The sequence below is a fragment of the Limulus polyphemus genome, unplaced genomic scaffold, assembly GCF_000517525.1.
Source record: "Limulus polyphemus unplaced genomic scaffold, Limulus_polyphemus-2.1.2 Scaffold63, whole genome shotgun sequence".
NCBI classification, from domain to species: domain Eukaryota; kingdom Metazoa; phylum Arthropoda; class Merostomata; order Xiphosura; family Limulidae; genus Limulus; species Limulus polyphemus.
Window position 1 is genome coordinate 134601 of NW_013665673.1, and position 25943 is coordinate 160543.

Sequence of the window (25943 nt, forward strand, 5' to 3'; positions counted from 1 at the left end):
TTATGTGTTAAAGTGTAATCATCAGAAAGAGCACCTGCTTCCTGTAGCATTTCAACTTTATTTTCATCCAAGTAAGTTTTGAGGTCGTCACATGCACAACGTTTAAACTCCTCAATTAGACATAATTGTTTTAGTTTGTCGAAACTATTGCCAATATGGATAGAATTACACCATTGATCAAATAAACCTCTTTTTTGTGGGCAAATTCCATATAAGTTTGATTATCTTGTTTGCGATAACCTCGAAACTTTTGGCGATATGCCTCAGGTACTAACTCGTATGCTTTGAAAATAGCTGCTTTAACCTTATCATAATTCATACAATTTTCTAGAGAGAGAGCGGCACAAACTTCTTGTTCTTTACCAGTTAAAATACTTTGTAATAATAATGACCATTTTTCTGTGGGCCATTCCATGGTTTGGGCAACCTTTTCAAAATGTTTGAAATATTTATCAACTTCATTTTCATTGAACGGTGGTACTTTAACATATCGATTAAGTTCAAAGTTGTCATTTTGGCTTGGTCGATCAGAGTTGAGTCTAATTTCTATTTCTTTCAGCCTAATTTCTTTTTCGGCTTTGAAGCGTTTACGTTCTCTTTCAGCTTCAGTACGAGCTTGTTCTTTCTATTTTTCGGTCTCGATACGAGCTTGTTCAAGCTTGATTTATTTGAGTTTTAGCTGGATCTTTAACTTATCCTTATCACTCAACTCCAATTGGCTGGTAGGGACACTAGAGTATTCTCCTAATGCTTCCTCAGACAATAAATCATGATCGACTAGTATTTAAATAATATACTTTTAGTTCGTTTTTGCTCACTGATCTTTTAACTTCTAGTTCTAAAACTTTGGTTATTTCGAACAATCCACTTTTTTTCATATCTTTCTAGTTGTTCGACAGAGGGTGACTCAAAAAATCTTGATAATCAGACATTATCAAATCTTGTTGGCACTGATATATATATAAATTGAATTATGATTTAAATTTAAATTTAGATCTAATTTTGTCTCTGATTCAGATCTCGGACACGAGCCCTCAATTTATTATGTTATGTATTACAATTTCAAATAGACTAAAACTGAGTTAAATTGTAATTTAGATTTAGTAGTTAAATAAATGCCGATATGTATCCAATTTATGATATTTGCCAACAAGATTGATACCCACAGTTTTCTTTTTTTAATACAAAATATTTTAATATACAACCAATAATATAATTTACAATAACAGTTATTACAAATAGTTATTACAAACAATGATTTATAAACAAGAGTTTTACAATCTTGCAAGCAATATAAAGTCTTCTTTCTGGTCTGGAACTTCCATGATATCTTATCAAGGGTTCTCGATGACCAAGTTAATTTCGAGTTGACGTAGGTACAATTCACTTAACAGAGAGCTAGCTAGCTATGTGGTCTTCACTGATCACACGCCGATATTTTTGCACCGATGGAGTTGGATAATGTTTTCGTAAAAATACTAATGTCTGATGTGAATCCACTGAAGTTAAATGGTTTGTTATGTTAGAAATTTATAAATGTTTCTGGTCAAATATCTGAAGTGTCCCGATTAATAAGCGTTATAATAATCGCAGTTATAGCTTGCGAAGTTTATAGCACACCAACTATAGCAAACCATTAATAGATACTGTTTTTAGGCGCGTCAAGTTGGTTATATTTATAAGCGTGTGGAGAGTTTCTCGAAACTTGAGGTTACGCAACAATACAAACGCTACACTAGCGTTTATGTACACACGTATATTGTTGATTCTTACACTCGAGAATCTTCTACAACTTTAGAGAATAGCCGGGAATTTCGCAATACAGATATAACAGTATAAGTTATGTACATTTCTAAATATAAATTTAATTTAAATAAACATCGATATTGAAAGAAACATATAGTATTAAATCCGTCACAACACACAAAAGCTGTCTGTATATATATATAGTAAGAGGGTTGGAGTTATCGTCAAGTTGTTTTTCTGACCTATTAAAAACGATAATCATAGGGTATTTAAAATTGTATGAATAATTGGAAGAAGTAAAATAGAACACAACCACTCCATTGAACTATGTATCTCCATCTATCTTTCAAAGTATATATATCTAACTGTTTATCACACCTACCCTCCTCCATATCTTTGCTGTGTATATATAACCATCTATTAATATATCTACCAATCTATCTTCTTATTCATTACGTTAACTGTATGTTCATTATTTTTTTCCACTCACCAAATGTGTATTACTATACTCATTTAAATATATACTTATTTTTTCTTTATCTACTGTTAATCTAATTATTTGTTTAACTATCTGTCTAGTCTACCTGTTACTTATATAACTTTCTGTCTTTATAATATTCTTCTAATTACATTTCTTTCTATTTAGGTATTGAGTAATCTTTCTATCTGTTCACTAATACTTTTCAATTTCATTTCAACATATATATTATAGGTTTTTAGACTCCTTAATTCTACTTCGAACAATCATGATTTAAAAATCCCATATTTTAGCTACAGATTACCAAAGTTCACTCAATGATGGTCCGGGTGTGGCCTAGTTGTTAGTGAGACGGGATGCGTTTCGGAAGGTCCAAGATTCGTCCCGAGATGACATTGAACACGCTTCTCACTTTCAGCTTTGGGTTAGTTATAAACGTGATATTCAGTCTCGATATTCGCTATCGTTTACTTCATGTATCGAATATGTTACAGTTCATGTTGACAATACAAATAAAATGCGTTCACTGAACTGCTAATAGAATAGTTTTTTTAATTTTAGATGTTCTAAAATAAAGCGTCTTCTGAGAAATGAAGAACAAGACACTCAGCAAAGCAAAAAAAAAAAAAAAATCGATACAATTAGGGGCAATGCCAGATAGATTTAGTAGCTTGTCTTAAATACAACATACAAAAAACTCTGTATATACCCATATTTAGTATAAGGAAAAGAAAGATAAGTGTTAAAATGTGTACTGAATATATTCAGGCTTTTATTTTTTGTATGGAGTGTTTAACGCAACACTTTAGTTAAACAGTCATAAAAACTTAATAAATAGAGATACTCTTCGGGTTAGGTAATGTTTTATATTTTATCATATATTCTTATATGCACGCACACACATTTAATTTTTCGTTGTAATTTAATCCATCTGTATGACTTTTTATGTTTCATTTTGTGGCGATATCAGAGTAAACAATGATGTCAGTTTTAACCAGTATCCAACTCAAAGAAGTAACCGAGCTATTAACTGTGCAAAATAATAAATCAAATCAAAACAAGTAAACGTGATTAATAACAGTTTTCAAAGAAGGTCTTAGATAAAACAGTTGCACAGAATTATTCTTACTTTTGTAATAAAGACACTAATATTAAAGGGGACATTCACATAGCTTTGTTGAAACTATTGTGGTAAGTTAAAACTTTTAGTGGTAAATTAAAACTAGTTATTGGTGTAACAGAAAAAGAATCTAGTATTGATAATGAATGATTGGCGATAAATAAAAACTTTTTGTATTAGTAGTAAATATTACTATTGGTGTTCAAAAATATTTTCTGTTGGTGGTAATGAAAACTATAAATCATCTGTAGTAAATTAATAGTACAACTATTGGAGGTAACTTAACACTAACTATTTGTGATAAGTTAAAGTTGTAATTATTGGTTGTGATAAAGAAAGACAAATCCGTTGAGACTTAGAAATAAATCACCCAATCGTAATAGTAACTTCTTGAAGATGAAAGTACTCTGTCCTAGAGAATGGTGGTGGTGTTCATGGTGGTGGATATGTAGAAATTAATTCAGATGCATGAAGTATTTTCCGTGTTCATCACACTACGGTTCGAGTTTATGCCATGTTAACAAAATGCATTGATTATACGCACTGCTTACGAAACTGGAGGTCACATTTCCTTGAGATGTTTTCTAGATATGCATTATTCGTAAAGCTTTGCTCAATGATAAAAACAAACAACATCAAAGACTCAAGAGAAATTACTAAATCATATCTAACCCTGTTCTGGTTACTCTTTGTTGTGAAAAATAATTGACTTCGCACAGTAATGTAATGAATGTTCTTATCATTTATAGGGCAATTTCTCAATTACAAACTAGATGGCAGCCCACTTATTCTTATTGTTTCAAGACAATGCACAGAGAAACCTTTCTAAAGTGAAAAAAAAAAGTGAGGATTTCTTTCATCCGAATTTGAACGTACATTTTAAAAGTAAGTTTCTCAAAAGTTTAATAAGTTTCCTCTTTAAAACATTGTTAGATTTTATTTGACCAATTTCAGGGCAAAAATTACTTCAGTATGTCGAGACATATTAGATTGAAACCATACCAATGAATGTTGGTAAAAATATAACAAACAAATGACAACTCAGGTTAAAATGATATTGTATACAAATACCTATTGTTACGTAATGAAATTTTAAAATGGTCATTATTTCTACATATTTTTATATAAGAAAAAGTTATGAAATACCTTCACCTATACTGAATACATATAATAAATCAATAACATTTTAGAATGTCCATCGAAATGTAAGTTACTTTTTTGCCTGATTTACACGTATTTTGAGGGTTTCTTCAAATGTCAACCAGTAATGAAAAATAGTGTTATTACATAACGTGGAAAACACAGACCGAAAAATTCTCACTTAGAATCAGATAAAGGTGAAAATTAAAACTTAATATTCTAATAAAACTATTTACCGTTGCTTTAAAAATGTTTTGTCAAGTTTACAAATTCTTGAAATTATGATTACTTTTAATATTTTCCAAATATGAAACGAAAAATTCATTCATAAATCATTTCATCTATCAACGTTCGTATTTTATTGGAATTCCTAAATATCACTTATTAGCTTATTGTTTTGAAAAATATAAATTTAATAAGAGTGAGTGTTCCCTCAGTATTGAAACTCCTGTAAGCACTGTAAAGCAAATTTCTTAGATGTTATTTTTCGTTTTTTCGTTTATTAATAACTTTATGAAAAATATAGAATATTTATTCAAAATCCTGTAATTTGTATTACTTGTTTTGGTAGTTCATAAATAAATAGAGTTGTAAATATCCAAATATTTACGCGTGTATCTAATTCGTAGAAATACAGATGCATTAAAAACGAGGGAGTAAATTTGTTACAGTGGCTATTACTTTTGGAGTAATAATGAAAAACATAAAATGAGAAGCTGTAAAAATTCCATTATTATTTGTTTTACTGCGTTTGACAGAATATAAGCCGTTAATTTATCAGGACAATATAAATAATATTTCTATTAATTAATAAAATTACAACCATAAAAGAAAAATTACTTACACATTTGTTAAACCAAAAATTAAAAAATTATTGAATACATGATGGTTAACCATTTTTTAGCTAAATAACTTAACACTAAGGGTTAACCAATCATCAAACTTAAAAAGGCTTAAAATAACCGGAGCCAAATAATAAAAATACTTAGAAGTCAAAAACGAATTACTTCTTGGACAGTAATATATATTTCTATGAAGAAAGCAATAAAATTTCATCGGTAAACAAATTATTACACTTAACCAAATATGGTATCTGTAGGGTATCCTGTAAACGTAAATGATTTTGTGAAACAAAATAATTGCTTTTGAAACGCTATGTTTAAACGATAAATACATTTAAAGATAGTTTTCCATTTTTGTTATTATTTTTGTTCACGTATAAATATAATAGCTTTGAACTTCGTCCAGTGTGAATTTTTCATCGTGCTATATCGTATTCGGTTTTGTTAGATACCAATTATTTCTGTTTACTTCTATGTGTTTGCAAATTTCGTATAATAAAGCAAAAAGGAAGACAATATGATTCAGTATTAAAACTGGCAATACTTTTCAGAACATATAGCAGCCCCGCGGTTGAAATGTTAGAACTTTATCATCATAGTTTTTGTTTCTTTAGCTTATAATTAAAAATATCAAGAAATGAAACTTGGCATAATTTACTTTCTTTTGGTGTCGTAATAACTAACATGGTGTTCCAAGAAGGTTTTTTGTGTTAAAAGAGAAAGTATTTTTTTTTCTTCTGGGAATTGCTAAAATATCCATAAAACATGAATAAGCAAATACTTCAAAACAGGGTCTTGTACTAAAAACAACTCTATATGTTTCAGTGTTCTATCACACCATCTTCATGAGTAACGGTAAAGGTGTGGTTGGGACTTATATACCTATATAATCATTTTCATTCCTATAATGCAATCAAGGCTTAAACTACCTAGAGTTATAATAGATTTATCCAGTACTTTTTATTTCTAGACCTGGACCAGCTACCTTGTTTAATACGATATCTTGGTTTTTCGATTTCAACAGTTTCTGTCATATTTAATTAAATTTTAAATTCTACCTTTTTTTAAAGCAAGTCCCTGTTTTAATAGCTATATGTTGTGTAATGATTTTAACGTTGTGTTCCTTTTAATTGTAAATATACAGTTAACTTACTTGAACATATTCACTCTAAAATAATAGCTTTAAAAGTATTAAAGCCAAAAGTAAGAGCATAAAAAGTAATTCCAATTAAAAGACCTCATACCAGATTTCAGTCAAGAAACAAACCAGAGTAACATACAAGGACACGTGTACTGTTTTCAATCAGAATACTTATATATTCAACCATAAGATGTCACCTCGTTCGAACCAAGAAGCATTAACACATAAAGCCTGACTCCACTTTCGGTATGGCTAGTCACGTTTTGAAGTAACTGTGAACAATCTGCGCATGTCAGCGACTCCAAAGTTATCGGGTTGGCTGAACAAAAAAATCTGCCGAGGACCAAAGAACGTATTTTGGTCATCGAAAAAATACAATTCATCAGTTAGTCTTCTCAGCAACATCGTAAACCCGTTTATCTCAACTTTAAGATCATTGCTTCAATGAAATTTGTACATCATTTCTGAGAAGTTTGAATTGAAGCTTTGCTATTTGCCCAAATATTTTGTAGGTGTTTTTTGTTTAGTGACCATAGAGAAACTACATTAATGAACTATAGAAGCGTTACCTTGTTAACAACTATTTAAACAAATAAAAATCTCAACTTAGACAAGGACTGTAGTTCTGTCAGCAAATACTGCAATCAACTTTTTTTATCCACTGCGTTATTACTGTTCTAATATTATGTAAAGATAATTCTCATCTAGCCACAATTTATAAACTTACATGATTATCGCGCACATTTATTAATAAGAGTGAAGGCAAATAAATATTATTTGAATCGTAATGTTGATCCTATCTCCTCTTGTAGCCAGTAGTTTAATTTGGATGTGCTGTACATAATTATTTTCCTGATAATAATCTTTTAATCGAATGTTATTTAATAATTTCTGAGAAAGACTGGCATTTGAAAATTTTAAACTCAAAATGAAAAACAGTTTCTTGTAATATTCGTGGACTACTAATTTCCATTAAGTTGAATATGTTATTTTACAGCAGTGTTTTGTAAAGGATTGGAAAACTCAAGCATTCATGCTGTGCAGTTAAACACTTGAGGGGTTTTTCGCTCAAAGAATTTACTATTTTAATTTGAAAATTAATGAGAATTTGCGCAGTTTTTTTATATACCAGAAATTCCAATTTGTAATACATAGTTAGAACTATGTAAGAATCAACGTTTAAGGAGGTATTAGAAAAAAAAATATTAAGTGAAAAATAAACTTTTAAAAGGTAGAATCTATCAACTTTTCAATTAAAAGCTGATTTAGTTGAGGAACAACCTTCAAAATTTCTGAAATTGCTTTCCAGTTGTCTGTATGTTAGTGTACATATATATCAGCCATTTAATTTGGAAATTTTACAAACTTTATGTTATATGATGTGTACATAAGTTTTGAAATATAGTATACACATTGCACGATAAGTTCATATAATGTATTAAGCATTACACTTCAGTTTTGGTTTTACTTCAACTGGCATTTGATGCTTCATACTTTAGATTATTTTAAGTTTGATTTTTTCGATCTTGGTATCTTTACGTCCTACGTTTTGCAAATAAAATTTAATATCTATATTTTCTATAACGTAATTTCTATTTTTCTAGTTAACTTTCTAAGAAAATTTGACGTTTGTATTATCCGTAATTCCTATTTGTTTTTGCGTATTACTTACTCCAAATGTTTAACTAAATATGTTACTGGGATTGAGCTAAGGGTCTAGCATGACCTAATGGTTAAGGCGCTCGAATTGTAATTTGTGGGTCGCAAGTTAAGATCCCGTCATCGAACGTTTAAGCTAAGGGCCTGATGGTTAGGGCATTCGAATCGCAATCTGAGGTAAGGGTCACGCGTTCAAATCCCGTCGTCGAATATTCACTCCCTTTCAACAGTGGGGGCGTTGTAATGTGATGACTTTTCGTAGGTAAAGAGTAGTCCAAGAGCTGGCAGTGGATGGTGTTCATTACTGCCTTTCCTCTAATCTATTTCTATTATGAAGATACATATTGATATTTTTGCAGTACAACAACTTCGTGCCAAAAATTTAACAAAATTCACTCAACAACTTGGGGATGTCTGCTAAAATCTACATCAACTTTCATTCAAAGAAATTTAAACTTCATGATCTATAACGGCTAAGCTCGAGCTCCTTTAGTGTAGCGGCTATAATGAAGCATAGTAAGTACAATATTTGAAAACAATTCAAAGTTAGCTCGTCCAGTACAAGAGTTTCAATTGATAGAAGTGTAAGATGGAGTTCCAGGTTCAATTCATTTACATGTAGTTTGTAGACTTACACATAATATTATTTGCTTTATTCCGGGAGAGAAAGATTTAAAATCCACTCACCTTTCTGTATAAAATTAGTATTTCGGTTGATTCAGCTGTCGGCGAGATGGTAATATAGAAATTATTAAACTCACATTATTTAACAAAATCAACTACTTATCAGCGAAAACTGTATTGTCTACTCTCAGCTAGGTTATTTATGATATACATATATATATATATGTTTGTATTATTTTACTCGAAAAAAATAGATACACCCTACTTTAGCTTTCCAGCTAGATTTTGCGCTCAGGTTTTTTCCTCTTTCAATGAAAACCTGTTAACCATCATGAGGTAACAAAACCCAGCCTATCTAACCCACTTTATTTTCAGGTCACGCAACAACAAAGAAACGACCTCTGTCAACTGATTAGAAGTTCGAGTTATAAGTTAAGTAAGCACAAAAGATGAATATATAAAATCTAAAAAACATTAAAAATTACATTACTGGGAAATGAGAGATGCCAAACAAATATTGAAGTCTAGTAATACGTGGAATCAATGAGAGAAATTGATATTGTGAAAATACATTGCATGGTTAAATTTCAAATGACAGTAGGAAGGAGAATAAATTACACCTTGTTGATGTGTCTTTGCTTGGAAAAGTACTCGACCAAGTGTAGTGGATCTGGAATAAATCAGTTGTGCAGTAAGATTGTAGATGTTCAGTGCTCCAATTTCGTTAAGCTACGGTCGGTAAGGTTTCAAATACAGTGCAAGTGTTCTGTTTCAGTACAAAGAGTTATTTTCCCACTGAATTTCATTATACGTTGAAAGAGAAATGAAAGTAAAAATGGGGGAGCGAAATAAGTTTTTTTTTGATAAGCTATAGTTAGAATAAAATATTTTCTTTTCAAGTGTTTTTATCTCTAAATGCCATTACATGCATACTGGTGTGTGAAGGGTGGATCCCAATTGATTTCTGCTGAAGAAAACTAACTTACTACTTTCAATCCGTTTTTCTATTTTATTCAAGACCTTAGGAAATATAAAATGTAGAAAAGTTGGAAATAGCAGATGATTTAAATAGAAAACTAAAACCGATATCAAAAACTTTATAACAAAACTGGAGAGTTCTAGAGGAAAATCACTGAATCATCATAACATGGAGAAAAAATGACAAAAAGTAAAACTGTAAATACTCAATATTAACCTCTCAGCAAAACCTATAATTAAAGAACAACGAAAGAACATATAGGTATATCAACCGTTAGGGGAATCTAAGGCGTGAAACGTTTATTACCTAGAAAGATACCTAGTATCAAATTCTGATGTGTTTGTACCACACTAAGTGACTTCTAAAGTTATCTAAAAATTACTCTATCGAATTTATAATAATCACATTAATCTAATTCAGAGATTTCTCTCCGCTATTCTTTCCCGTGTGATTTGTCTAAGAGACTTTCAACTACTTGAGATGAAGATAAGAATAGTGTTGTGTTTCAACACTTATCGACTGTATGATCCATCGTGATTTTTTAAAACACGGAAAACCTTTTACTACATTTGTTGATAAAAACCTGATGCATGAAGAAATTTACTTTAGAAACTGCTTCGTTAACCCACCGCTGAATTTATAGGAACTAAAAGATGCAAGAAACGATATGAATCTAGCAAAAGACAGAAAATATGAAGTCATATACACTATGGTCTAAATACGTGTCCTAATCTGACCAAAAATTAATTAATATTATTGGTTGCATTAAAAGGGATTAGCAGTCGCTACTAACAAAAGTATTTCTCATCTTCAAAAAGATGCTCTCACACAAAGAAACTGAAATGGAAGGGCCAAATTATTAAACCTTTGGGCCTAATTTTACAGTTATATTTCAACCAAGTATTGTCATTGCATCAACTAAATTTGATATTAAACCTTAGATCCTATTTTAATGTTACATTTCTTTTGACTTTTTTAGTTGTATCAACTAAATTTGGTACCCCCGATGGGACAGCGGTAAGTCAATAGACTTATAACGCTAAATCCAGGGTTTGATTCCATGCGCTGGACGCAGTAGCTAGCACACTGTGGCTTCGCTATAAAACAAACAAACAACTAAATCTGATGCCCCCCACCAGTGGCACAGCGGAATGTCTGCGGACTTACAACGCTAGAAACCGGGTTTCGATACCCGTGGTGGGCAGAGCACAGATAGCCCTTGTGTAGCTTTGTGCATAATTAAAAAGAAACCAACAAACTAAATCTGATATTAAACCTCGAGGACTAGTTACATCTGTTTTAACTTTTGTGACTGCATTAAATAAATCTGATATTAAGCTTACAGAACTAGTTTCATCATTACATTTGTTCTAAGTTTTGTAGCTCCAATTCAAAATAAATCTTGTGTTAAGGAAACGATGTTCTGTGGAAACATAGTATTTTTTTCCAAAAATGAAACATTTTATTATGCTTATAAATCATTGTTTACCAATGTATTCTATTAGCATAAAGTGTTTCCATGAAAAAAGTATCTACTAGTTTTGTAGTTACATTTGTTTTGAGTTTTGTAGTTCATCAATTAAATTTGATATTCAACCTTCAAGACTATTTTTACAGTTACATTTTTTTAATTTTTGTAACTGCACCAACTAAATATGATATTAAATTTTTATGACTAGTTTCTTGGTTACATTTGTTCTGAAGTTTATAGCTGCATCAACTAAATCTGATTTTGAACCTCTTGGTCCAAATTTGCTGTTATATTTGTTCTCAGTTTTATATCTATAGCAACTAAATATGTTATCGTATTTTTACCTCCGTGTAAATTTTGGTGAATAGCTGTGTTAAAATTGTTTCCAGGTGGTTGCTGAAGTACAGTATTTTTTTAAAGATGATAATGGTTTCATTATAAATAAAAACATATTGATCAGAATACTGATGTTCCTAAAACAAATTAGTAGCTTTCTTGATTTTAACCTTCAGTTTATGCTTCTCAAAGAAACTCCTTATTTCTACTGTTTTAGATAATGAGTAAAGAATAATATTTTATGTATGTCTTTCCCAAATTATCCGTCGAAAGTAGATTTTATGTGATTCAAGAAGAACAATATTATTTTTTATGTTTATTGCACTACTATTACTGTTTTTTATATATTTGCTAAGATTTAGATACACTATTGCTAAAAAATGACGTACAACTCCATTATAACGTCAAGGATGTTCAAATAAAAATACAAATCCTTTTAGATATGTATAGGAAGTTTTAAACCTGCAAGTTATTAAATGCTTAGAGACTTTATGTTACATCCAAAAGCACTAAGAGCATAAGAAATCTTACTAGAAAAGTCTTCCCCGTTAAAGACAGTAGAAAGTTATCAGTCGCTTTCTAAAGGGACACCGAAACAGTGTTTTTTTCCCACCACAAGCTGTATTGCTTTATCTTTTGGATTTGAATAAAAGAATTGTTTATACATATCCTTAACATTGATGTATGTTACAAAAAATGCCTTGAACTTTAACAATTTTTCCTTTTGTAGCAATCATCCTCAGCATGGATCTGACGATGCCGTTGCTAAGCAACGTGCTAAAAGCTGCCGAAAAGCTTGGGTGGGCAGATGGGCGTTTCGCATTCTTTGTCTTACACGTGACGACTACATTATATCCAAAGTTATTACCGTCTTTATCAATATTATCTGTCAACATCCTTAGAGCTGTTTTCGTCGTCACAGTCGTCGCTCCCAACGCCACCTATGGGGAAGTTTGGAAAAAACCGGAAAACGTGGATACTTTTCAGGAATTATTAAACACTACCTCAGTTGTAAGTACAATAGAAACTTTCAACAAAAAAAAATATATTTATAATAGAAAGAGTTATACAATACTTCCACAAGAGATTTTGTAAGAAAGCTTCTAACAGTAGCAACAATTGTTATTATTATAACACAGTAGTTTATAGTTAATTTCGTGTTATGAAAATATACTAAAGTAGTGACTTGTTTGCATCAGCTAAAGCCGTGGCAATAAGGACTGCATATTTAACACTTACGTATTTGGTCCATGGTGAAATTCCTGAACATTCAACATGCAATGCCGCAACGTAAAACTTCTGTTTGGAGACATGTTACAACATTGTCTGACGAAAAATACTCCTTTAGCGAGATTGTTAAACGATTTTGAGCTAGAAACACAACACTTCGAATAAAAGGATTTAGACTGAAGACTATAATTCTAGATGCATACTGTTTGTCTGAGTATTTACAAATACATTATAGTAGTTACTATCCTTAGAAGTAGGTTATAATAGACAGTATCCTAAGAAGTAGGTTACAGTAGTCAGTATCCTTAAAAGTAGATTACAGTAGTCAGTATCTTTAGAAGTAGAATACAGTAGTCAGTATCGTTAGAAGTAGATTGAATTAGTTAAGAGTCTCTACAAAAGCAATTGTGACACTCATAACACAGTAAGAGAGAATCTACACTAACACAATTACCTGAAAATCAAACTGTGGTAAATAAATTATGTCTTGCGATTGATATTTTTACTTGAAAGCACATTGAAATTGTGATTATAACGTACTGTAGTTGCGTATTTTTAAACATCTATAGGAAAGCAGATTTTTTGGCCGTAGACCGTCAGCTCACTTGTGACATTAATGTGGCACGGCTCATAGTTTGGGAAACATTATCTCTTGATTTATGTTGAACTAGTTTGTGTCTTTTTTATGTAAATTGCTTTAAGTACTGTGTAAACATAAACAGATTTAGCAAGTCTTCATAAATAAAATCTCAAAGTTAATATTCAATGATTATCCTCACACACATTGTGTACAAGAGAATCATCAGCAGTGTTAACATCAAATAGTTCTTATGCACTCAATTCTTGAAAAAGAATCTCATCTGTTTCAGCCTCATCACTTGATCTACTAGACATGCTGGAATCAGAGCCATCCTCATCATGATCTCCATGATCATTAAATCTTAATCACCAACAGAATAATTTTTAATGTCACTGTACATGTCTAACTTCCATTTCTTGGCTGCACATTCTAGAATCATGTTAGAAAGGTTTATATCAAATTTCCTTTTCCTTTTTGCCACATACTTCTCCATGGCTGCTTCTATTATCTGTTTCTTTTCCTCATGTGTCCATACAAAATCAGCCAAAGGTGATTGTCATTTTTCAGTTTTGTTAGCAATCCATTGTAAACTCCAATATTAACAGGGACTTCATCAGCTGTAGCTGAAACTAGCAGGTAAGTGTCTTTCTCTGCTGGAATTGAAGCATTTCCATCATCTTTGAATACATCATCATTGCTCCTCTTCAAATTTCTTGCATCTGCATTACCGAAGCTATCAATGTCTTGTAAGACAACACAGGAATAAACTGGTACATCTTGTTTGACTGTTCAAATGAAAATCAGTTATTTTTCAGACCCAGTTGTTTGCCCGACTTTTATCACTAAGCTCTATAAAAGCTACTGCTGAATATAAAACCACTGCTACTTTCTCACGAATGGCTTCTACAGTAACGTTAGTAAAATATTTTGCTCTATTGGTATTATCAAAATTTGAAATCAGTTGTACGCCATTTTTTTTTTGCACTTTAACTAGAGTTTTGAACGCCAAAAGAGATTATCCATCCACGGCAAGCAAGTAAAGTGCTTTAAGAAGATTTCTGTATGCCACCTTAGCTTGTGTATGAGGAGCTACGTTTATCGAAGGTTGAAGATGGACGCTGAAAGCAGAAGGACCATCACTAGTAGTACTACTGGTGCCAGGAAGAGTCTTTCCATCATCTTCAAGCAACTTTTTAAAGCCTTAAAAGCACAAATGTATAGAACTATAAATTTTGCATAAAATACACTGTAATAAAAATAATAATAAATACAGCTATGCTTGAATTAATAAAATAAATGAACAATAGAATCTATGTAAAAGATAATCTGATAATACAGAAATTTACCAGAAACAACATATGTATAGGTCTACCAGTTTATAAACAATAACAAAAAAATCAATGAACAGATAATATTGTACATAAAATAAAAAACAACAACATTTAATTATGTTTAAATTGGTACATAAATAATAAAGGCCACAAAATTAGTTCTCTAATTACTTTAGTATATGCTCGTTTGACATAAAGTTAACAAAGAACCAAATCTAAAGTTCACAAGTAACTTGAACATCAGATAAAGTGTATATCATCAAGTTAAGCCTAGGTCAATAACTTATAAATGTATACAAAGTCGATTAGAAGTTTAGAGTACAATACGCTTAATTAAATCGTTGAATGTGTAACACACTAACAACTGTTTTGGGAACAATCGTTTTTCCTTCGCTTTGTGTAGATGCGTGAATTTGCATATAAAAATAGGCCTATACAGCCATTACAGGCAACTTTTGGGTTTGTCTTTGAATCAAAGGTAATATTATGGTACACTGGCTGTGAAATGTAAGCAGTTGATAATACAGACTGTACGCGTAATGACAAACAACGAAGGGATATAATTATAAATTTGAGTAATGAGTATATAAACAAGATAAGATACATACCTAAAGCAATGTGATATGTTTTGTGTGAACAACGAACGTCATGACAGACTTGATGGTGGTTCTAATAAGCTCTCGCAAAACCCAGTTTACGGGCGTTTACGATCGTCAGTACAATGGCGCCCGTCAAACGTAAAAGCCTCTCTTAGAGCCGATGCACAAACAGGCAATATTCATAGCAGGACTTTACTTCGAAAAAAAATTTTTACTTTGTATACATTAGTTATGCGAACTAAGAAACTAACTATGGGTTTCATTTAACTCCTATGTATTCATAGTACATCAAAAAATATAAGAATATAATAATTTCACTTACCTTTATATCTCCTCTATAAAACACTTCAAAGGAAAACTTGTTTCTAACTTTGAATTTTCGCAGCTTTTTCATGCCACACATTGACTATTATAGTTTAACTGCAAACTGGGAGAACTTACTCCATTTCAGTCAAAGGATAGTGGTGGGGCTTTAATTATCATGGTGTAACTTTAGATTTGACCTTTCTAGAGAGAGAGAGAAGTGACTTTATTATGAGTGTATATCAATACACTTGGCATCAAAGCGTATTATATAATTTACATTTTAATATTATTTAAGTTTAATTTCTTAATTTCAAAAGAAATATTAAAATACATTCTCAATCTTCATTTCTACGTATCACTTGAAGCGCCTCCGCTCTGAATTGCCTCTTTTGGATTTTATTTTGACTCTTATATGAGATTCAGAGTGTCCAACTAACTAGAAAAACGTACTATAGGTATTTTCGAGCCAATAAACAATCTTCAAACCTCTCATTATCTTCCTTTACTGAGATATAAAATGAAATGTCAAACTCACATGACACGCCTTTCTTATCTCATTGCTTTCAAGACATGTCTATAAATCTCTTTGATATTGTTATTGGTCGTATATATATAACGTAAGAAAGAGCTTATTCGTAGTTACAAGATTCCTTATATGGATATTCCATTTTCTCGTCTACAAGTTCACAGTACCCTCAGATTCTTTGGCTAGATAGCACTTTGTTTTACAGCGATAAGTCTACAGACTTGCAACGACCAAATCCGGGGTTCGATTCCCCGGGGTGAACACAGCAGATAGCCCACACATTTTCAAAATTTATGTTTGAAAACAACAACAATTATTTTCTCAAAACAAGCATAGAGATAAAAAAGCTAATTAATTATTAATTTTAAAACAGTTATCTCCAGTTCCTTTCCGATCTTCTTTTGACAGTTTTCTCTATAGCCAGTCCATGCCTGAGTGTGTTTAACAATAGACTGTGTCAAAAAATACCCTATATATGTATACCCACTGTCTTAAATGAAAACCGCTATATAGTTTGTTAAATACAGAATATGTTACCCTCTACAGTTTTATGCACTTTATAAGTCACACACACTTATCTCTGCTACTTAGCATTCCAATTGAGCTAATCGCCATTTTACAAGAACACCGTAATAGCTTTGTTATATTATTTGCTTATTCTTAGCCGAGAAGTAAACGTGTTATTCAGTAACCTTGATATAGCGTGTGTTAAATCCAAGTATAAACATAGAAATTATCTTTATATGTGTTAGAAACCATTAGAGTTATATAGCTATGTAATACGTTTATGATTTTTTTACAGTGGGTGTAAAATGTTTTGTGTAGGCAGAGAAGAGTAGTATTGTGAATATAGTCTTGCTTTAATATATTATTATTATTAGTTATTATATTCTACTGTATCTTGAAAATATGCACCTTTTATAATTACTTAATATTTTTCGTTTTTATTTTTACAAAGAAATAAATATTTAATACACAATTAGCTTTGCTTGTTTGTTTATATCCAACAGGAAGAAGTTTACGACTTCTATCGCCAGTTCTCTTCGGTGTCACTACTTCTCACTGCTTTACAAAGAGCCCATCAAGAAGCTAATGGGCTGAACATTTCGTTGTACACCAGAAATACAGTCTTCCCTACATTACTGGGATTAAGTGAAACGGACGAAGTGGGTGATTTGCTGGTGAAATTTGTGTTACTCGATTTTTGGCCAAATTATCGAGTTTTTAGAGCGGTAGCAGACCTTAATATTGATCACAGAGGTGATCTTCACGTGACCGATAGCCAATGGATTAAAGGTATTGATTGGCCTTTCAATCGACCGTTAGTCGCAGACCCAGACTGCATCATCCAGGATGTGGACTGCTCTAACTCTGGAGATGGTAAACGCTAAATTGTAATTGGATATTACTGAAGATAGATAGATAGATAATAAGGCTAAAAGGTCAGTTTTTGATCCTTATATTTCATTCAAAAATGAGAAGGTCAAAGTGGTATTGAAATCACTGTCGTCTTTTGTTTTATATCACTTACGTAGAACAATTGCTTCTTTACCTTTATCCTCGTGAGTATCGGAATACCTATTTGGAGTTCTTATATTGTTACAGTGCGAGAACTTTGTTGGAGAATGATACTTCAGACTTCAGCTAGAAATGAGCTCTGTTCACAAGCGCACATTATACGTCACAACATACAAGAGCCTTTTCGGAGATTTTTATTTTTGTTTTTAAGCCGTTGGAAATATCCAAAACACATTTTCAAAGCTACATCCTCAATAATTAAAGCCATTCTTTTAATTTGAGTAGAACTCCTGTTAGCCATAGTAGTACTCCTGTTAGTCATAGATGTGTGCTAATCCACCAAAATATCCCCCGATGCAAAAAATAAACAATGATTTTGAGCTTTAAACACTAAGAATAAACTTTACATTTTACAAAATACCTGCAAAAGAACGATACATAAACTAAAAAAAAGCAAAGAATTTGAGCAACGGTAGAAATATTCAGAACCAATCGTTACCAATATTTTTTCTAAAATTTTTTCAAATAATAAAACAATTTTGAAACACTAAATTTGCCCCCCCCCCAGTGGCACAGCGGTATCCCTGCGGACTTAAAACGCTAGAATCCGGGTTTCGATACCGTGGTGGGAAGAGAACAGATAGCCCATTGTGTAACTTTGTGCTTAATTACAAACAAACAAACAAAACAAACACTAAATTTGGTTGTCACTCCCACGTTTTATTGCTTACGGAATGTTTCTTTTACCATAAAAAAAGTCCTAACTGACATTCTACTGTCTTATTAGAGAAAAATACAATTTTTTTATTTGTTAAATAAATACGATTAATATTTTCAAATATTACGCAAACCTTTAATGATCTCGTTTATTATTATTATTATATTATAATCTAAACTACGCTCCTTATCTTCAAGTCGAAAATATGAAATCTTTTCGCAAGAGAAATCACTGTTACCTTGATAAACCTTTTCTTCCTTTAGCCCACATTTTAGATTTTGCTTGTTTATTATTAAGCTAAAGCTTTTGTTTGAAGTTAAGCACAAAGTTACAATGGGCTATCTCCGCTTTGCCCACCACGGGTATCGAAACTCGGTTTATAGCGTTGTAAGTCCGCAGACATACGTTGTGCCACTGGGGGGCCAAGCCAAAGCTACACAATGGACTGTACCCAACGTAAAGATCGAGCCTGAATTTTAGCATTATAGGTCCTTAAGCGTAACCTGACGAATAGAATGCGCTCGAGCATATGTTGGTTGTTTTTAGAATTGTTAAAGCCAATGGGTACTGGCAAAGTTTTGAATATAAATAGAGAATATTTTAAAGAATCTTTATATATTTTTTTGTAGCTTCAATTTATGCACGGATATATAATACAAAATATGTATTACAATTCAGTTGCTGATACTTCATAATTATGCCATCTTCCTTAGATATGACCCCCAACCCCAAATTCATAGAGTAAACACTTCAAAGAATTTCATTTACAAAAAGTTACGTCGGATATTTTGAACTGTATTCAATTTGAAAAACGCATGAATTATTTCTATATTATTCAACTATTAAAAATTGTTGCAAGTATGTTTATTAAATTATCATTTCAGAATAATTTGAAATTGTGCTAATTATTATTATTATTAATTTGGTGTTTTACAAGTAATTAACTAGCACGCACACTTGAGCACAAAATGTTTAAGACATAATAAATTTATTAATAAAGCTGATATTTGTTTATGCTTGATATAAAATATCAGAGGATAATAACTGTAGAATGTTACATTTCGACCCCTAGATGCTACCTTGACAACAGAAGAAACTATTGGTGTCATAATCTCCTTACTAACCTGTGTTACAGTAGCTCTCGGAATTACTGCTTTCATCAGGTAGGCGGTAGTACTATCCAACTATTTCACTTTGTTTGGTTTGTTGATGATTTTAGCAAAAATATACATAACGATCAATCTGCGCTTTGTCCACAGTGAGAAACTGAACCCATTGTTTTATCGGCGTGAGTCAGCAAATGTACAGTTGACCCATCAGAGGACATCTAATTATTTGTTTGCTTGTCTGTAGGCTACTTGTAAAGTTCATTAAGTATCTTTCAACAAGGCAGGGTTCCTTTTTTCTGTCTTGTATGAATGTGGTTGTTTGCTCTGTATCCAAAATAATGCTTGAATGATAATGGCTGGAGACGGCTTGAATGGGTAATGAAGCAAAACTTTAATATAAGTTTAACAGCAAGTGTACAACGTTTCGATAAGGTTTTTTCATCATCAGGTACAGTGGGTTCCTCGTCATCGAATGCTTGAATGAGTTTACTAATACTTGGTTAGGTCTGCATGTGGAAAAAAACAAATCCAAGAATTTTCGTTGTCTCAGATATTCATAAAAACCTACACAAATGCTACCTATTTACACTAGTTGTGCCTAATTTTAAGTTGTTAAACAAGTGGGTTGGAAGCTAATTAACAGCGCCTATAGTCAACTATGGCTATTGTAATCAGACAGTGCGATTTGACACCCATAGTCCCAAACTGTGGGATTCCTTTTTTGGTGAAACAGGAGGCGAATCACGGTCCTTAAGATTCACAGTCAGACATGCTATCCACTAAGCTACGTTCAGCTCAAAATGCACAAATACCCGCAATGTTAAACAAGAGAAAAATAATAGCACTAGGATGAAATACTTTTTTATGAAAATTAGTATTCCAAATAATATGTAACTTTCTGATGAGTTTGAAATTATGATGTAAATTACTGCATAAATAAACTTTTGTTTTAACTCTAAGCAATTTAATATACAACGTTTCAAATGACTAGTGCGAAATATTTGCCATGACCCTGTTTCTTGCAGGGAACAATCTGAACATTAGAAACACTCTTAAACAGATAACTGTTAAACAGTTCCAAAATGCAAATACATAACCAGAAGAAAAATATTGCAAGAACTTGAAATGATCATAAGTAACCCTTGAGATGTTTTCCAGATAAAAAAAAATACCTTTAACGAACCTGTGCATATTAAACGCTCTTTAAATACACAATATCAAGATAAAATAACCATGAACATCTGCAAGGGGATAAGGGGCAAGGAGGCAAGTGTCCCTTGCCCCCTGGACTATCTTATCAAACTTTAAAGAATAACATAAAAGAAAGAAAAAAGAAACAACTTTTGCGTTTCCCTAGTTATAGCTTTGATATAATTTTGTGATCTTACCTCCCTCTGTAATATACCTTGCGGATGCCAATGAAAATAACCCTATTTTACACAACCAAATCAAATCTATACGTCAGTTAAATGCCAGTAAATACATAAGATAAAACTTCACTTAAAGTTTAAAAATGAAAATAGCACAAGATAAAGTTTACAAATCAAACAAAACTGGGATAGTGGGCAGTAAAGTCTGTTGGTATTTTTTTATATACATACATATATATATATGTATAAAATATACGGAATGTACATACATAGTAAGAACTTCAATGTGGTTGCTTTAAAGTACACAACAGGTTCTTTAGTTTTGGGTCCACTCTTTTACTTTCACGGTGGTAACTTACCCAGACCAATTTTTGTCATACCTTAACTATTTCCTTCCCGATTTGGTAAAGTTCATCTTCTGTCTTGGAGTCTCCCGTTTTCTTCTTGTGGTTTTAATCTTCTTCACAAAGTAATAAATATGTCTATTTCTTTGCTTGAGCGTGATAGTGACGCTGTTATGCACCACTGCTTTAAGAAAAAAATTTGCTTGGATAGTGTTCAATGGAGTATGTTGGTAGTTCCTGGAGTTTTACATATCCAACTAACGATGGAATGCTTGGTAGGGTTTGATTGGTGTTTACCGATTAGATTAAAATATCATCCATATCGTGAATAGATTATCAAACTTCACCTTGTTTGGAAATTTAAATTTAGTTCATCCTCCATTACTGCTGATCACTAAATCTTTCATTCTCAAGCAAAAACAGAAGATGATGGCCAGAGAAACAATGGCGACATTGATGATTATCTGGCCTTATATTGAACAAGAACAATGTTTAATGTTGACCCATCAGTCTTGTCATAGATCAAGAGCTCAAATGTCGGCATGGGAGGGAAACCAGTTGAACTTAAAATCCACTGCACCCTGCCACTTCCTTTGCCCAGATGATGCCAGATGTAAATTGCACAATTACAAACTAAAAGCTAAGCCTGTTTTTGCTGCAGTAAATTTGCATACTTTAATAACACTCTAACAATTAAGGTCATAGCTTTTTTTCCATCTGTACATGTGCACTGAGTGCTGTTTTACTTATTGGCTAAGTGCTTATACCGAAGTGCTATAAACACAGCACAAGAAACAGCACTCCAAAATAGTTGACACAACAAACATGAAGCAGAATATTAACATGTTTACCAAATATTGCAATAGAATTGCTGCAGCAAGAACCATTAATACAAACTGTACATGAGATATTGAATCATCTATGCTTAATTCCTTATCAGTTGGAAACTTTACAAATAGTCAACAAACAAAGATCAGGTGATTCAGTTTAAATTCACAGACGCAGAAAGCATATGCTTCAGAGTTTGGAGATTCCACTCTCTAAGTCATTAGGCTGAGGATTATAAGGTAAAATACAAAACTTTACCAAATCTACTTTTACTTTCGCTTCTTGATCAGCGTGAATTTCTTTTGGAGCTTTAAAATAAGTTATCCACTATTCAGTTAATGTGAAAGCTAGTGTCTGAGCTAATGAATCAGCGAGTAAATAAGTTTCAGCTCAACTTTGTAAAGAAATTAATTACCATCGGGGTGTAATAATTGCCAGTTTTATTTTCTGAGAAAATTCTGATGATATCCAGTGCTATACTTTGCAATGGAGAAAGAAAATACAACTCTTCATTGTAGTTGTTTCTGATGTAGACAGTTTTGTCTCTGAGAAGTACACGCAGTACAATGTTAATACCATTTCTCTACATCTATACAGAAATGTAACCAGAAAAACTATCTCTATAGGTTAGTTGTAGTGCGAAACTATCTTTTGATGTTTTCTAACAATGTGTGACGTACAATGCAGAAAATTTGGGTCTTAGGTACTTTGGCACCAGTAGCTGTATGAGCTTTAACAATGGTATAACACTCTCTCCCATACGTAAGACTATTCATATAACAGAGATAGTGTACTTTCATGTTACATTCACTAATTTTGAGAATAAGCAATGTATAAGCTAGATCTGGGTCCTTTAGCTGTTTCTCTTGGTAACCATTAATTGGTGAATCTATCATCGTTCATATAGCCTAACATAAGAACTGATAATTTACCTTTCACAGAAGCATTATGTCTCAGGTCTCGACATGCTACAGAAAAGCTCTCGTGTGCTGACGTAAAAGTCAATTTGCATTTCCATGCTGCTGGCCCAATTGATATTCTATGAAAATATATTCCTGCAGTGTCGGTATGACTGTTATATCAGACATTCTAGCTCTTCAAAGTTCATGGGGCACTTCAGTGATGCATGATTTACTTTGATATAAGTAGTAGTGCTTGTTAAACATTACAACTGCAGTCAGTTCTTTTTTGTCGTGCAGTAATAATATTCAACAAAGGTTAACATCTGACTTGCATATGCTATAACATACAATACACCATACTACTCCTGGAACAGTACTGCTTTGATTCCACTGGTGGAACATCTAATCTATAAAAAACTAACAGCAGTATATCAATCCATTTTGAACTGAAATGACTTTACACAGTCTTACTTAAACCATAAGTATTTCAAAGATCAAAGATGTTGTATTTGAAAAATTTGACCACAGAATACCTATAATATGACACAAGAAGAGCCAACTTTGGACTTCTTACTTAGCTATGACTTTGGGCCGGCTTACTACTATCTCTATATTAGCAGGATCTGTAGATTTGCCATTTCTACTAGTTCTATATGTTTGAAGAAACCCCACAGGATGTCTTTGCTGCTCAGCTAGCTGCCATTCAAGCTGATATGATTCACCACATTATGTATGATGCCATCTTTTTGAGACCTTTCATAAGTTGGTGCTAGTGTTTTAGAGAACTATGTGTGTGTGTAACGAAGTCAATGAATTGCTGACTTGCTATGGTCATCACCATATATTTTGATGCTATTGGCATAGTTTCAGTTGAAAATGTAATATCTTCAACGCCATTCACAAACTTAGAACATACCAACGATAATTTTTTTCTCCACTGACTGTCGCAATTTCGGGATGTGCTTTATCATGCAAATGTTCCAACTGTTGGTATACAGAGCTACATTTTAATGGGTATCACATTTGTAAATTTTGAGTTATCCTGAGAGGTGGCACTATTTTTCCAACTAGAGCGAAACAATGAAACAATTCTGCTACTATAGCTTCCAAGCTGCAGAATTGGTCAGACCTAAAATATTTCGTGACATCAAGTGTTAAACTATCCAACCGAAGCAGCAAAGGCTGTATCACTTGTTACTGTGTTCAAGGAATCCTTGCGGGAAATTTATAAATCTTCTAAAAGACGTGACACAGGTCGTCTTTAGAACGCGGTGATAAAACCCGCTTTATTTTGAAACTTCTTCCTTGATGTAGCAACTAATTCCATTATCAAAAATAGAAGTAGTGTCAGTAAAAACACTGTCTCTGCTTCTCTTTTGGCTGGACACTTACTTTCTATGAGGTGTCATGCTCACTTGAGTGACATGAGCCGTGACTCGGATATCTTGGTGGATGGCTAAAATATAAGGCTCTGGAAAGATTGTTAAAGTATGGGAGAGTATTCTGCATTCAACAGAGGGTTTTTTCGTATCCATTATTGGGGGAGGGAAGACAAGTGATCTCATCCTTAGATCAGTATGTCTCTTTGTTTACTGTAATAAGTAGAGGTTCGAAAATTTTATATTCAGAAGGACCAAAGCAGCAATTTGTCACCGGTTAAATAAAAGAGACGATACTTGGTGTAAAGACAAACAAATAAACACTTTATTAATAAAAACACAGAAGATTTGTTTGTTTGATTGTTTCTAATCAAGCTCAAAGCTACACAATGGCCTATCTGTGCTCTGCCCACCACGTGTTGAAACCCGGTTTCTAGCGTTGTAAGTCCACAGACTTTCCGCTGTGCCATTTGGGGGCAGCACAGAAGAATATTACAGTAGACCGTGATAAGTATATTTTGATTTTAATTGATTTTTAAATTAAAATTTATTATATAAATTAGCGAATAAGTTAGCAAAAGTTAATTAATTCTAAAAGAAAGACACAGATTCAACTCTTCACCAAAATAGCCTATCTAATTGACAGCCGAAACTATTTTTACAATCCACATTTTTTCTACAGTATGACTATTTACACTTTGAACTGCAGTGGATCGGGAATTATTGTTGTTCCATGTAACAGTCACAACATAGTCTCACACTCAGATTATTCTGAAATAGGATATAACATCCTTGACCGATTCATGCTAGACAAAGTAACGCCGAGAGTTAAGTTAGCACGCGATTTTGACCATATTTACCTAGATCTGAACTGGAACTCCCACAGGAATATGATAACATGTTATATATATATATATACTATAACATAATAGAGTATGTTATATATGAGTACTACATACAAGCATACACAAACTATACACACACACACACATAAATAGTGCTTTTTTGCTCATGCAGATCAAATTTATTTATTTGCATTTGTAATTACAATAACTTGGTGAAACTTTATCATCAGTAGTTCTTTACGTTCGGGATTTTTTTAAGGACACAATGAAGAAATTTTATAGCCTCTAAGGGCTTGAAAATGGTTTAAATGATTAAAATCAAAATGTTTTTGTTGGTATTGTTTCTTTATATATAAAAATACCTCTTTGATCATTTTAATTGTGAAGAAATAAAAGCAAACTACCACGTACAGACCAATAATACCAACTTAAGTGTTACTCCTTATGCACTCTTCCCTTTCTGTCTACTACACACGAGGTTTGTCTAGTTAGTTACCCCAAAACTGCTGCTCGCTCACGTGCTCATTTCAAGGGTCATTACAACAGGCCGGGCATTTGACTGCAGACATATGACTGCCGCGACATTTTACCGTCGTTGTAAATGACTGCCGGTGCATTTTACTGCCGGCAAATATTTGTGTTCTCAAAACAAAACATTTCCTAGCACAGTAAACGATTTTAAAAACAGAATAGTAGAGTAATTGTATGCTTTGCAGCTAAAAGAAAAAGGCTATCAGTATAGAGCAAATACATACACTATTATTATGTTTGCATGGATACAAATTTCATGGGCCTAGCATGGCCAGGTGGTTAATATACTCG

The 25943-nt window shown here is 32.4% G+C and overlaps 1 protein-coding gene across 2 annotated transcripts in view; it reads left to right on the forward strand.

Annotated features, from left to right (window-relative positions):
• The window catches only part of LOC106464738 (retinal guanylyl cyclase 2-like), a 101758-nt gene that overhangs the window by 22446 nt on the left and 53369 nt on the right, over positions 1-25943 (forward strand). The window contains exons 2-5 of one of the 2 annotated variants that reach the window (XM_022393014.1): positions 4094-4229; positions 12267-12547; positions 17119-17488; positions 19417-19507. In XM_022393014.1, the coding sequence (XP_022248722.1) occupies positions 4118-4229; positions 12267-12547; positions 17119-17488; positions 19417-19507 (854 nt within the window). In that variant the 5' untranslated portion in view covers positions 4094-4117. The remainder of the gene's footprint in view (positions 1-4093; positions 4230-12266; positions 12548-17118; positions 17489-19416; positions 19508-25943) is intronic. The other variant, XM_022393009.1, reaches the window with a different exon arrangement.